Genomic DNA, 15,396 nt, shown 5'->3' with positions numbered 1-15,396 from the left:
ACTCATTACAGGACTTCACAGATCTCTTTCCTTCTGTGCTTTGTTCAGCTGTACTGAAAAGAGCTACCAAGTAAGAGATGGGGGAATATTCCTCTGGAACACACTAACAGCCTTCAACTGAAGCCAGGCTGAGAGACTTGGAGTTGTTCAGCCTGGACAAGAGATGGCTCCAGGAAGACCTTATTGTGGCCGTTCAATACTTAAAGAATCATAGAATCATAGAATAGTTAGGGTTGGAAAGGACCTTAAGATCATCTAGTTCCAACCCCCCTGCCATGAGCAGGAACACCTCGCACTAAACCGTGTCGCCCAAGGCTCTGTTCAACCTGGCCTTGAACACCGCCAGAGTTGGAGCATTCACAAGTTCCTTGGGCAACCTATTCCAGTGCCTCACCACCCTCACTGTGAAGAACTTCTTCCTTATATCTAATCTAAACTTCCCCTGATTAAGTTTAAAGCCATTACCCCTTGTCCTACCACTACAGTCCCCAATGAAGAGTCCCTCCCCAGCATCCTTGCAGGCCCCCTTCAGATATTGGAAGGCTGCTATGAGGTCTCCACACAGTCTTCTCTTCTCCATGCTGAACAGCCCCAACTTTCTCAGCCTGTCTGCATAAGAAAGATGTCTTATAAGAAAGTCTGTCCAATAGAACAGGGGGTAATGGTTTTAAATCAAAAAAGAGGATATTCACACTAGATGCAAAGACTTTTTTTTATGATGAGTGAAACACTGTAACAGGCTGCCCAGAGAGGCTGTAAATATTCGAGGTCATGTTGGACAAGGCTCTGAGCAATCTGATCTAGTTGAAGAGGTCCCTGCTGGTTGCAAGGGTGGGTGGAATAGATGACCTTAAAGGATCCTTCCAACCCAAACCACTCAATGATTCTGTAACTAGTAAAGTGAGTTCAAGCAGCAGTAGAAAACTTTGAGGATTCTCTGTCTCAGTAAGGTACAGTGATAGATGTAGAAGTTTGAATTTGTAGTGTACTAGTTCTTTCACTTTAAGCCTCGGTGTAGGTAACCTTACTGCATGCTAAGAAAGAATACACGTGGGAAATAGGAAAGAGTACCTGCTATACTGATAACTGCACAACTTGCTAACTGCATATTAACTTCCCCTATTTTAGCCAGTGGGAGTGTTGCTGCCTTTTCCCTAAATATCCAGGTTTTACCTGGAAATCTAACCATTATGAATGCCCAAACCATACAACATTATACCAATCTATAATTTACAGTAGTTTTAATATAGCATTTGAACATACTTATGCAATATAGCAGGGGCTACATTTCTAAAAGTAAATGTTACACTGCTTTGAACACTAAGAATGGATTGAAATTCTTATTTTTGCCTCATGGTGGAAAATGGCTAGCAGAGGAAATGTGTCAAATGAATTCTTTGATATTACAAAAGTGTCTTTCAACTTCATTGCCCAATCAACATATTTTCCTCAGTTACCAGGATCAGAAGCTCAGACAGAATATGTCACGATAACCCAAATTTCTGGCACAGCTTCATAGGATCTGGTAGTTGCAGCCATAAATCAAACAAAGCCAAACCAGAAATACTAAGAGAGTGTAACTCTGCCCTTTCAAGTGGTCCACCACAGAAGCCATTTGGAGCCCAGAAGCTGAGCCAGGCAAGATGTGTTCTCTCTTCTTCTTCAAGCAGCCTGATAATATAAGATTGTAATATTAACTGAGATTTAAATGTTTTGTAAGAAAATTCAAGATCTTAACAAAGTTAAAGGATGAGTCCTATTGATGCATAACACTCCACAACAGTGCAGGAGACAAAAAAATGGATGTATTATAATGGTGCAAATCATTGAAATCAAAACATTGAACAAACCTAACTGGGAAAGGGCTAGTGACAGAAGTAATTAATGCTGTACCTGTTGCGGCTGGAAATGAAAGCTGCTGGTGAAACTTCAGACAAAGGTGTAAATTATTTGTGCTTTCCTGTGGCATGCAGTAACTCTTACTGTTAGAAGGCAGTACAAAAATGAATTAATTATGCATTTACTCTATATTAAACATATGGCCAAACCTTTTCAACAGAGTATAAACAGACACTTAATCTGAAAGTATAATGTTAGAAATTAACATTTAAAAGGTTATTTTTATTTGGTTTGTAGGCAGTATAATGACAGTTTATTGTCATGATTTTCCCTGAATCTAATTCCAGATCTGAAGTTACATCTGCAGACTACAGACTATGGCAACTTCTTGGCTAACGAAACTGGCCCTCTCACGATTTCCACCATCGATGACAAACTGAAAACGAAGCTACTTGCAGAATTTCATTACTTCAGAAACCATGCTTTTGAACCACTTGCCACATTTCTGAATTTTATCACGTAAGTAGTATTACCACATAGCTCACCACACAGACTCAAAAACCACACAGTTACCAGTTAAACCAGTGTAAATGCACTGGAATTTCCATCAGGTTTCAAAAATAGCAAAATTACTTTGATACTGCAACATTTACACACTTTATTTGCTAAAACAAGTTCTGAAAAGATACATATTTGAAGACCTGTTGTCTTTGCAAATACTCAGAGAACACAAGCAGATTTTTTTCTGTATACAGTGGTAGGAGGAGTGGTAGAGATTGAGAAAAATGGTTTTAATTTTGAAACATCATTTAAGTCAGAGAACTTGCAAAACTTAAGTTTGTAGGGGTGACTCTTACAAGATCAACAATTTCATGATGTCCAGGGCAGTGATTTAATTCCTAGGCATGTGGCAAGTTCTAGACTTTTTTAAAAGGGGAAAGACAGCACATCATACATCTACCATACTTTTCATACCATCTGAACATTTCAGACAGTTGTGTATTGCAAGATGCTAAGATCCAAGTACCTTTTTTAAAAAGACAAGTGCCATTTGATGCCAGATGAATAGAAAGTTCTAGTCTCAATACAGTCATAAACAAAAAAAACCCTTGTAAATGAATGGCTTAACCAACTTTAGGAACAGGGATCTAACAGTGTAACAACATGGATTAGTGAAATGTCAGCAGGATATTTTGCCTAAATGACATTCACTCCCCTTGATCTTATCTTTTTAATATATTGTAACAAGAACACTAGACTGGTCAGTCTACTTTCAAGGAGGTTTTGTATCATAACAGCAAAATAAAGTACCATTATTCTTTCATCTTTTTTTTGGTCATGTGTAGCTGAGCACTTTAAGGCTCATTTATCAACAGCATCTTAGAGACTGTCCTCAGAGGGCTGTGACCTGTAGGCATACAGTGTTTACAATTTGCTTCTGGGAAATGAAAGTGAAAATAGGAAAATTATGGCAGCTCTTTTCTCACACTGAGTGACGTGCATGTGTACATGTATAGGCACAAACTCTGCACACTGTTTTTTGAATAATGGAGACATTAGTTTAAGATACTTAATACAATTATTAAATCATTGAACTGCATTTCACCAGATCCTTGAGCACCCTCATAGATTTTGTGTAAGATCATATTAACCCCTATGTATCTAGCTGTGTTCAGAATCAACAACACAAGCTAAAGACTGGCATCCTTGTTATAAGCATCCCCAGGGAATAGCTTTCCCATTTCCAAGTCACTGAGAAATCTCTCATCAGCCTCTCTGACAGTAAAACTAGTAAATGCTGATGGAAAACTTCTACTGAAAAGAAAACAGCAATAAAGAAGAAATCTGTGAGAACCTGTTCTTAGTTTCCTCATGGGAGGATGTCTATTGCTGAGTGAGAAAGCAAGCCCTAAGACTGGTTCCCCTGCATGAACACAGCAGTTTTAGTGCTGAGATTCCCCCACATTTCTCTGTTGAGATAGTCTATAGGAAACAACAAAATCCCAAACTAGAGAAGCTGCTATCTCAGGTGAGCTAGCATTTTGATACCACTCATTGTCACTTGCTATAGCAAATCTACATTTCACAGCTGTTATGCTTATTATATTCATGTTTCAGTTTCCCATTCTTTAAACATTCCTCTCTTCCAAAGCAGTCATGTAGTTTAAAACTAATTCTGTGTTACTCACTTGCTATTTCAAAACTTCTGTTTGCTTTTGATGAGACATTGATACATATTGAATGTACTAACCTGAAAGTACTGTGCTTGTTTCTGACTTCAATATTTTACTGCTTTTCAGAACTCTTTGTTTTGTATTTTTTTCAAAGAAAAATTCATTTTAAAGATACATTTCCTTTTTCTTTCAAATACAGATACAGCTATATGATTGACAACGTAATTCTTTTAATAACTGGCACATTACATCAGCGGCCCATAGCTGAACTTGTTCCCAAGTGCCATCCATTGGGGAGCTTTGAGCAAATGGAAGCAGTCAGCATTGCCTCAAACCCCACTGAGCTGTTCAATGCAATTTTGGTTGATACACCGTTAGGTAGGAACACGAAATTATTTCTTATTTGCTTCTTGAAACTACTTATCCTATATTCTTAATGACATCTCAGATGAAGTAACTTGTTTTCCACTGGATACGCTGTGTTTTAGTAATACAGAACATGAAATGTGGATCAAGCAGTTCTAAAGTCGTGTTCAAGATATTTTCAAGTAAAATTTAATAATAGGTATTAACCTTAGGTAGCAGACACAAAGAAGTGTAATGGACATTTTTATAGCCAAAGCAGCCAGTGATTTAAAGCATCTACATTTTTATTTGAACACCTGAATTTATAACTAAAAAATAGCGGACAGTTACTAATAAACCATAGAATCATAGAATGATTTGGGTTGGAAAGGACCTTAAGATCATCTAGTTCCAACCCCCCTGCCATGAGCAGGAACACCTCGCACTAAACCACGTTGCCCAAGGCTCTGTCCAACCTGGCCTTGAACACCGCCAGGGTTGGAGCATTCACAACTCTCTTGGGCGACCCATTCCAGTGCCTCACCACCCTCACTGTAAAGAACTTCTTCCTTATATCTAATCTAAACTTCTCCTGTTTAAGTTTAAAGCCATTACCCCTTTGTCCTACCACTACAGTCCCTAATGAAGAGTCCCTCCCCAGCATCCTTGTAGGCCCCCTTCAGATGCTGGAAGGCTGCTATGAGGTCTCCACGCAGCCTTCTCTTCTCCAGGCTGAACAGCCCCAACTTTCTCAGCCTGTCTTCATATGGGAGGTGCTCCAGCCCTTTATCATCCTCGTGGCCCTCCTCTGGACTTGCTCCAACAGCTCCATGCCCTTTTGATGTTGAGGACACCAGAACTGTACACAGTACTCCAAGTGAGGTCACACGAGAGCAGAGTATATTCAATGTTGTCGTAGAACCTAGATTCCCTCTTGGGATTTGGGCAGGATTCAACCACAAAGAAAATCACTATTTTGAAGAACTAAATCTAAAAGCAAAACAGAGTGAAGGTTGGGAATGTTGCATTCTGAAATTGGGATGAAACTCTGCTTAGTGTGGTGCAGCACCCAACAAGAACCAAAATTAACAAACTGTGAGGCAGTACTAGGAAGGGTACCGAGATTAAGTTGGAACTGGATGGATTTAACATATATAAAACCACTGTGTACTCTCACCTTGAGTACTGTGAGTGGTTTTGGGTTCTGCTTTCTCAGGAAGATGTGGTGGGTTGGCCCCACAATGTGAGGATAAAATGGGGATAAAGGAGCTTGTAGGTTGAGATCTCCTACAAAATACTACTGCAGGCAAAACAGACTTAACTTGGGTAAAATTAATCTAATTTGTTGTTGGTTAATACATACAGACTTAATTACTGATCCAGGCATTAGGAAACAATCAGAAAAGAAAGAGACATTTACACACTTACGGAAAACAGCTTTCCTCCTTCCTTTGCCACTCCTTTGCTACAGGCTCCTTTCCTCTGCCCCATTGTTATCACTGCAGGTTATACTCCAACCCTTTGGAGAGGCAATGAGCAGCACAAGGAGCAGGGAGGCTTTACAGTCAGTACGTGGCAGTTTCTCTCTGCCTCCTTCCTCCTCACACTTACCATCTCTTCCACCATGGGCTCTCCTTGGCTGCAGTTCCTGTCAGGAGTATCTGCTCCAGCACAGGTCCTCAACAATCAGCAGGGTTATGGAGCAACTCCTCCTCCTTCTTTGATCCTGGTGTTCCCTCTGCTGTTTCTCAATTTTTTTTTTCCACCTCCTCTCTACGTCCTGCATTTTTTTGCCCTTAGGTATATATGTTTTCCCAGAGGCACCTGCCACTAGGTTGAGGAGCTTAGATGTGCCCTGCGGTGCGCCCAGTGGAACTGCCTGGAACTGTCTGTGTCTAGCACAGGACAGACCCAGCCTCCTAACAGAGGCCACCCTGCAGCCCCCTGCTGCCAGCACCTGGGCACCAACACCCCATACAGTGAAATCAGAGGAGGTACAGAGCAGGACAGCTAAAGGAACAAGGGGATAGCGCTGACGTGTGGACAGACTAAAAATGCTGGACTCAGTTTGGTGAAGACAAGGCTGGAAAGAGATACGAACAGTGTTTACAAAGTTCTGAGGGCAGTGGTTTGACCACAGTGAGCTATGAACTGTTGTTTACCAAATCCTTTAGAAGACCAAATGCCAGCAGAAAACTGGTTTTACAAAACACTTTTTACACAGCTGGTAGTAAATTTCCAGATTTTTGTTTTGTTTTGTTTTTTTGTTTCTGCTAAACAAATTTGTAAAAGCAGAGACTAGTATCAGATCTTTAAAAAGATGGGATGAATTCATGGGCAATGTATCTACAAAGATACAGTAAAGGGCACTGTCAAATCTACACCCTCTAATGTTCTTCATCCAAAACCTGGATGCTGGAACAGTAGGAAGGGAGAAGACCACAAAGCAGCCAGGCTCATGTGCTCTCTCTAAATACCATCTTCCATTGCCACTGTTTGAGACAACACTTCTCTGCCATACAGCAACAGTTTGCTCCAGTGGCACAGCTTAGGAGCAGTGAGGGATTGTAATGCTTTTGTCGGTTAGGAGTACAGTATTTTTATGTGGTCCAATTGCACAAATGAACTTTGTCATCTGCCTCCCTGTTCAAAAGCTTTCTCTCTAGCTAGTTCTGCAGAGGACCTGGAAACACAGATGGTTAAGGTCAAAGCTTCTGTCCCTTACTAGTTGCAACCTGTTTCCTTTCTTCCACTACAGACATACCCAAAGAGGAAGAGGGAAAATGGGAAAGAAGATTCCCCTTAACAATTGCAGAATACCTGCATGATTTAAGACAAAATTTATCTTTCATGTTCCTCACTAGAAAATCTCCTGATGCCCAGACCATACACTTCAGAGAAGATTAGGGCTTTCCTTAGCATTTTCCATCTGATTTGCTCTGGAGATGTGGGCTCTGGCTGCCGCACTGATTGATTCCCCTCACAGCAGGTTCTTATTAAAAGGGGGGGGGGAGTAGGAGGATAAGGGGAAAATCAAGAGGATTTTTCTTCCTGTCTGCTGTATCAGTCTTGTACAACAGAAATGTCAGATCCTTACTCACACACTGCTGAATGGCAATAGACAGGAGATGCGTATTATCAGCATGTAGATTTATACTGCAATATAATAAACTCTGCTTTCAGCTGCTTTCTTTCAAGACTGCCTGTCTGAAAATGACCTGGATGAAATGAACATTGAAATAATGCGCAACAAACTGTACAAGGCAAGTTCTTGCAACATAACAATAATACCTGGGGCTTTTCAAAGTGTCTCAGAAAAGGAGATCAGTATCATTAATCCTGTTTTATGGGTGGGGAAACAGAAGCATGGTGACATAAAGCAAGCTGTCTAAGGTCACCTGGCTGATGACAAGTCCAGGAATCAAATCCAGCTCCTCTCATTTCTATGCCACTGTTTGGAGTGTTTTCAAATTTTAAGTCTGCATCCAAATTCTAACTTAATACCTCATTAAAGAAAATGCTGTAGATGTCGGGCTAATATTCAGATCCATTTGTTTACGAGTAACTCAGTTATCCACCAAATGCCAGAGAACTGTTAGCTCCTCAGTGAACCTAGACAGGATTTTGGCTAACAATGATTTTTATTTGTAAAAGGTAGACGTGATTTGAAAAGGTCTGCTTGCTTTGAGTCTAGCATTTTTACTTAAGGTTTCTGTATCATTTTCTTCCTTTTTAAATTATCTTTGGCATTGCTACAGAACACGGCTGTAAAGATATGCATCTAACATCTACCGTGCATTTTTCAATGTACTTTAAAATGTTAGCACACAGGCCAATACTCGTAGGATGGTCTCTTTAAAGGCTATCCATATTTCATTCTGCTATAGGTTCATCCCAGCACATTCTCTCCAAATGATTTTGTTATCTTGTTTTCACAGTGGATACCCCACACTGCAGGAAGTATTCTTACAGTGATCTGATTGCAGTAGGAGGAATGAAAAAGAATTCTTCTGTTTGTCTTACAAATGATATTTATAAATTCCCAAGCCAGTATTTGATTCTTAAATATTCTGCTACTTCCTCTCATTCAAAACAACATCAGTTATGACCAAGTAATTGAATTCTTTCATGGTACTACTACAATAGACACTCTTTTTCAATTTGATAACATATAGATTTGATTCTCATATCCTGTGTGGATGATCATACATTTACACTTAATAATTTTTTTCGTTCTTCTAATTCTTCTAAGTACCAGGGGGATCATTCTGCAAACACTTCTAAATTATTAATATAGCCTTTCTCCTCTGCTTCATCTGCCAGTGTGATTAGCTATATTTCAGCTCTACTATCAGATAGCCCTACACAGAACCTAATGCATAATCCCATGCAGCAGATCCCCCTTGAGATGTCCCTATTTAAAATTCACTTAATTGCATAGTTAGTGACAGCTTCTTTTAACAAGATTGTGTGAAGTTGTAGCAAATACATTTTGATAACATAAATATTTGCTAACACAGTATTTTGGGGGATGGAGAGGCAGGGGGTACAGCATCTTTGAGATATTTAGGGTCCTTCCTGACAGGTATTTTGAAATGGGTATGAAGGCCAGAATCCTTAATAGACCCGAGTGCTCTGCAGACCAGTATTACAGAAGCTTTCTTTGCTGTTTTGTCCTAATCCGGGGTTTAGGGTAGAGCAGTAGGGATTAGTTTGTGCATCCTCACAGCGCTGGCCCAACAGCCATGGCATATTCCCAAATCCCCTCCTCCACAGTGTAAATGTAGGGTTTCCTTCAGCCATCTGCTTATTATGCACTGGAAGCTCAATGGAGCTTGAGTGTCCCTTCTTTAGAGAGCAAAGAAAACATAGTATTTGTCCTACAGCAATTTTTGAAAATATTTGAACCCATATTGTAATAACAAGACAGCTGCATTTCAATATTTCAACTTTCAATCCAGCAAATTAATTAAGCACATACTTGAATTTAAATTAATAGGAAGAATTATCAAATTTAATTGATATATATAAAAATTAGGTTCATGACTATGTGCTCTGCTGGTCCAGGTCTTAAATAGAATCTAAAATATTTCTCTTCTTCTTTCATGTAGTCTTATCTTGAGGCATTTTATAAATTTTGTGAAAAACAAGGTGGTTCTACAGCAGAAATAATGAGACCTATTCTTGAGGTAAGAAAAATTCAGTCTTTGTACATGAAAGTACTACACAATGCTTTGATTATTAGGTTACTTAGTTTGTCCTGCTTCTTCTCTTTCCATTTGCAATGTTACTGGTCAAATGTTTGATTTTCCTCTGAATAATAACTGTTTTTCTAAGATGTAATGGAGATTTTTATTCTAGGATGACTTTTATTTCTTGACTAGAGGTGCAGCTAGTCCATTGCCAGGGAGGAGTTGGCCTCGGTTAATATTTTTCTATGACAGAGAGCAGAACAGAATAAATTGTTCACTAAGCTCAGACTGTTGCCCCTTAACATTTGCCTGTATTATGCAGGAAAACTAGAAAAACACTCACACAAAAAATTATTATTATTATTACACCTCCTAGCTCAACACTGAATTTGAGATAGCTAAGGTCTGTTATTACTGTATATTTACTAATCAATAATCTTTAAGCTTCATGGCACTATTACATTTGTTTACTCTCCTATTAAAATTAACAGTTGAAGTTATAGTTGAGTGACCTTTGAAACTAGTGTTATACAGAGAAGTCCAACATTCCGTGTTTTATTTTTGTCTCTGCTCAGGAGTTTTTCTTCTTCTATGACATACAAAATTCCTAACATCCTCCTCCCCAGATCATACCTGCAGCATAGTGACTTATAATTTTGTATCTGTTATTGTAACAAAACATGCAGAAATTCCTAAAAATTCCTAAAATTGAGTTCTCAGCATTCATCTCTCTATTTTTTTTACTCCCATGGTGTTTATCACACCTGGTTGGAGAACACCCATTTGCTCCCAGGAGTCTTTTTTTTGTTCTGGATAAGCAAAACTTACACTCTGGAAACTGAACAAAATTCCCTGCACTCTGATGACATCATACCAAAAGTTTGCATTATAGGGGAGAGATGGTAATCCTGGGAACTCGCTCCTGAAGGCAGAATGAGCCTAAATTACATCTTACAAAACCAGGAGATTGCAATTTCATTTTGTATTTAACCAGATCATAATGTTTCAGTTTATGTTCTAACAAAAATATTCTTAATCCAGTTAAACTGACCAGAAATTAAGAATTTTGAATATTCTTTTCTGAAAAAATGTAAATCAAGAGATTGGCTGCAGAGGTAAAGACTTTTATCCACAGTTGATTCAAGATTTTTCAGAAAGTTCATTTTTAGCTAGAAAGTCTGCTGAGAGCAGATTATTTACCAACTTTGGTTTAAGAATGTTGTAAACAGTTTGGGCTATGATAAGCTTCTTTAAAATCATTATCTAACATCAATCAGCTAGGAGGATAAATTTTTGTAAATGATTTCTTTTTCTATAACATTTTAATAATCTGAAGAATCACATGGAGCAGATTGCTAGTGGTTGTATTCACAAAAAGCCAAAGTTTAATTATTAAAAAGAATGCTCGCTATTTATTTTGTAATCATATATGTAAGACTACCAACCTGACCCTGCCAGAATAAGGCTGAGGAATTTAGCTCCCCAATGCCTTGACCACCAGTCACAGTGCTAACCTTCCACATTAAAAGTACTGATGATCACTCTTGTACAATGGAAGAGTGGGGAACATGCACCATGTTGAATGTTGAACCCTGAATGTGCAAGAAACTTCAGAAACCCATGCTAATTCTCAGGTAGCAGGTACGCTATTATTTCAGTTTCCCATATGGAAACTAAAGCACTTAGGAAATGGTCATCCTGTGACTCCACCTCTAACTCCAGCAAGCAAATAGCCCAAGTCACCAAGTAATTGCCGCATGGCCTTACTCACTATGGAGAACTTCATGTGACAATAATTTGATGAATTGATATATCTGTATGGATGGGGCTGATCCTGCAAATTTTCTCAAACTGGGAGCCACCAGAAGTAAGCCCCAAACCCAACAGCTTTAGTTGTGATTGCATTTGAGCATGTTTTTTCCAAAAAATTACAAATCTAACAACTAAATTCTACATGGCTTTAACAAGTTGAAAAAACCAAAGCATTTGTCCTTCCAAACAATTTCGCTGGAGCTGATATGCCTGTTCATATTAATAAGGGAAGTGAAATTTGGCCCTGTTATTCATTAGCTAGAAATCCTTTCAAGCACGCTTATTTTCTTCTCATTATTTCTCTACTGTTTACTCATTTTCCTTAGTCTGAAGTCAGTGCCAGAGGGCAGCTGGGTCCCTGTTACAGTGTGTTCCAGTACACAGGAGCAGGATCTACGAATATGTGCTTAACTGCTGAAGTTGTAGAACTGTGTTGCAACTATAGTCTTATTATGCAACAGAAAAGAGCACCTCTCTGCTTAAAACAGTTCAAAATTTTGCAGCATGAGAAATTTTGCAAGCTGCCTAAAATGTGGATATACTGTATAAGCTTCCTTTGAACATCCTTCTGCATAATCTCCACAATTAGCAAGGGCTCTGCTGTTCTTATAACATGAAAGTAGGTAATAAAGAAATAAACGCATAGTCAATTTATATCTCAAAAGAACAGATTTAAATCAGACAGAATTGAGTGAGATTATTTTTATTTACCATTATATTTTTAATTCATACTGTAACAATGACAAGTGAAATCTCCACAGTATTAAACAATCATTTTAAATATGTGGATTCAGAAACTTTTCTTTTTTTTCCCCTTCAGAATTTCCATTCAGTCTTTACCCTTAACAGCACTTTGAGTCAACCCAGAACAGTACTAGTGATTCTTGGTACTTTCCTGTATTATTTATAAGAGTATTATTTCATAACTTCAAAAGGGTGCATGAGATTTTCTGTTGTCAACATCTGGATAACTAAGCCAGGAAATGAGGAAGTAGCAGAGGTTATATTTTCAGTGAACAGGATAAAAGCTGTGCTTGCAAAACACTGTTTGATTTTCTAGTTAAAATTTAACATGTATTTGCAAATAAGGATTTAAGATTTTTAAAATAAGGTATGTTTCTAATGCTCTGAAGTCCACTTTTTTTTAAGTTTCCGTAGTTTATTTTACTGATTCCCCTCATATCCCACCTTAATTTAGAAAGAGATCTCTAATACCACCTCTTTGTTCTTTGTTTTGCATATGAAGTTTGAGGCAGACAGACGTGCCTTTATCATCACCATTAATTCATTTGGCACTGAGCTGAGTAAAGATGACCGAGAGAAGCTGTATCCAACCTGTGGGAAACTGTATCCAGAAGGCTTACACCTGTTGGCCAATGCAGATGACTACGAGCAAGTGAAGTGTGTTGCAGATTACTATGCAGTATGTAATATAATTTCTTAGAACAAAAAGCCAAAATACAAATACTTAACATCTTCTGACATCAGCAAAATTTCAGAGTATTCACACAACTTAAAAGCATATTTGAGAGAGAAAAAAAATCAATGAAGATAACAAAGATCCCATAAAGACATATATGGAATCAAAGGCCTTTGATACGAAGACACAAGATATACTATTACCTTTGTGTTATACAGAGTTCTTCTTACAGTGATGTTTAAATAAGACCAAATCACACTGTAATAAACAAAATGTTTCCTACTTCATTAACCTTCCCAAGTTGAGTTTTAGTTCAGAGCTGCTACTTCCAAGCAAATGTATAAGTCTTTTTAAAGTGAGCTGACCAAACAATTTGTGTCACAGATCAGTGCAAACCTGATTTACTGCTAGGGTTCTGTAAAAAATGCCTTTCTGAAAAGTTCTCTCTAAATCACTGACTGCATTAAAGAAGTAGATGGTGTTGTTAATATTGATGCAACTACTGCTGTTATTGAAGATTAATCAATATGCAACACTGAATTAACTGTGGTACTCTAACTACCTATATTATTTAAGCTACCTCCATGTAAGTATACAAAACAAAATTATGTCTGGTCTACTGCTTTTTCCACAGAAGAAACAAAGCTGGAGATGCACATCTGTTCCTGTGTATAAGCAGAATGTTAGAAGCATAGGCCACCACGTCAATGTGGTACAGAGAAAGTCTATTCATGTGATGGTGGGATACATACATGAATTTGGGAACCATTGTACTAGACCTATACTGCACTGCAACTTTATAGGAAAAACTAAACAAATGCACAGAAAAGCAAGTTACACAGAAATATAACACGTAAGAAATGAAAGTCAAATATATCTGTGCAGAATATTCCAGGATGACATATCAGACTAATGGATTTAGATACACTATTAACACAGATAAAGCAAATCCAGCTGGCTACTGGAAATAAAATGAGCAGCCGTGTGAGGATCAGAGTTCAGGTTTTTGGCTCCATTTACAGCTCTGGCTCTGATAGATAGTATTTGTACAAGAAGTTCAGTGCTCTCCGTCTAAGAGAGTGAAAGGTCATGTGTCATTCTACAAAAAGTCTCTTTTAGTGCCTTCAGTAAATTACTTTAAGTTGTAGGAAATGACAGTAAGAAATACAAGAACAAACATGATTTTTCTTTCTCTTGCTGACTATATGCTTTTAACTTTTGATTTATGTAGAACTGTAATCTGTGCATGAGTTCTTCTATACAGGAAGATTACTTAAGGTAGATTAATTGATAAAGTAATGTGAGGTATCTGTGCTGCACAGAATGCAGAAGTACCTCATTTCCATTGGGTGGCTCTTCATGCTTTTAGGAGTACAAGGCTGTGTTTGAAGGTGTAGGGAGTGGCACTGGAGAAAAGACACTGGAAGACGCATTTTTTGAACATGAGGTAAGAGCTTCTAACCTTAAAATACCAAAATGAAAGTTACCTGGTTTAACATTTAAAACAAGAATGAGGTGCTAGGCTTTTGATTCTACTATACCACATCATTCGGCTTTATATGCAAGAACTCAGTATTTCTACAGCTGTCAACAATTGGCTGAATCATAATAGAAGGACTTACCTTTTTAAATAAAATAAATCCCAGGACCACCTTCTGAAGACTAGTTACAGAACTGTCAACCCAGATGGCCTATCCAAAAGCCATCTCGTATAAACCGCTTAACAAAATTTCTTTTGAAGAGTCTACTGAAGCAGGTATTTCACCATTGTTTTTACTTACCTGTAATGTTGCTGTAGTTTATTACCAAAATTAATCCACAGATGACATTTCAACTATATTTATATTCAAGACACTCCTAAACCTAGTCATGGTTGCAAAGCTACATAGAAATCCTGATCATAAAAGCTACCATAGAAAAATTACATTTGTCTTCTTTAACATTTATCATAACACTTGTTTCAACTTCTCCACAGGTAAAGCTGAATGTGCTTGCATTCAACAACCAATTTCATTTTGGAGTATTTTATGCCTACGTAAAGTTAAAGGAACAAGAATGCAGGAATATTGTGTGGATTGCTGAATGCATTTCTCAGAGGCACAGAACCAAAATAAACAACTATATTCCAATTTTCTGAATTTGAGAATTGATAATCCTACAATCTTGCATTATTTCATAGAAAAGAAAAATCTTATTTCAAAAGTTAACTGTTATCAGATGTTTCAAATTATATTAATGATCCTCCTTCATAGTTTTTGTCAGTAAATTTGTTTCCCACTGTCCCATTTTAATTAAACTGATCAATAAAAACTTCCTGTAAGGTCTTACATACATATTCTGTCTCTTTTGTGAAAGTAAGCTTTACATCAATGATGTTTGAAAAGCTTTTTAATGCCTTAATTTTTAATTAACTGTTTTCTCAAAGGGCCAGCTAAACCACTACTTCTATCACAGACTTAGGACTTAAAACACAAATAAGAGAGAAACTTTAGGGTTACCCTGAGATTTACCCTAAGGAATCTCAAGAAAGAGCTTCCTGAACCTTTCTAACTGTGACAGCTCTCTGCAGCTCTATGTAAACAAGTAACTTTATTTTCATGAAAATGTTTTCACT

At 37.8% G+C, this 15,396-nt stretch overlaps 1 protein-coding gene across 1 annotated transcript in view; it reads left to right on the top strand.

The window, feature by feature from the left end:
* Nucleotides 1-14,944, top strand: part of LOC104406385 (V-type proton ATPase subunit d 2) — a 20,552-nt gene extending 5,608 nt beyond the window's left edge. The window contains exons 2-8 of the mRNA XM_010015346.1: nt 2,187-2,358; nt 4,213-4,391; nt 7,542-7,621; nt 9,470-9,547; nt 12,609-12,785; nt 14,152-14,229; nt 14,758-14,944. Coding sequence (XP_010013648.1) covers nt 2,187-2,358; nt 4,213-4,391; nt 7,542-7,621; nt 9,470-9,547; nt 12,609-12,785; nt 14,152-14,229; nt 14,758-14,919 — 926 coding nt within the window. The 3' untranslated portion in view covers nt 14,920-14,944. The remainder of the gene's footprint in view (nt 1-2,186; nt 2,359-4,212; nt 4,392-7,541; nt 7,622-9,469; nt 9,548-12,608; nt 12,786-14,151; nt 14,230-14,757) is intronic.
* Nucleotides 14,945-15,396: the final 452 nt, after the last annotated feature.

Source organism: Nestor notabilis, unplaced genomic scaffold, assembly GCF_000696875.1.
Source record: "Nestor notabilis isolate BGI_N333 unplaced genomic scaffold, ASM69687v1 scaffold28205, whole genome shotgun sequence".
In the NCBI taxonomy this organism is placed as follows: Eukaryota; Metazoa; Chordata; class Aves; order Psittaciformes; family Psittacidae; genus Nestor; species Nestor notabilis.
This window is presented reverse-complemented; position numbering and strand designations above follow the sequence as displayed.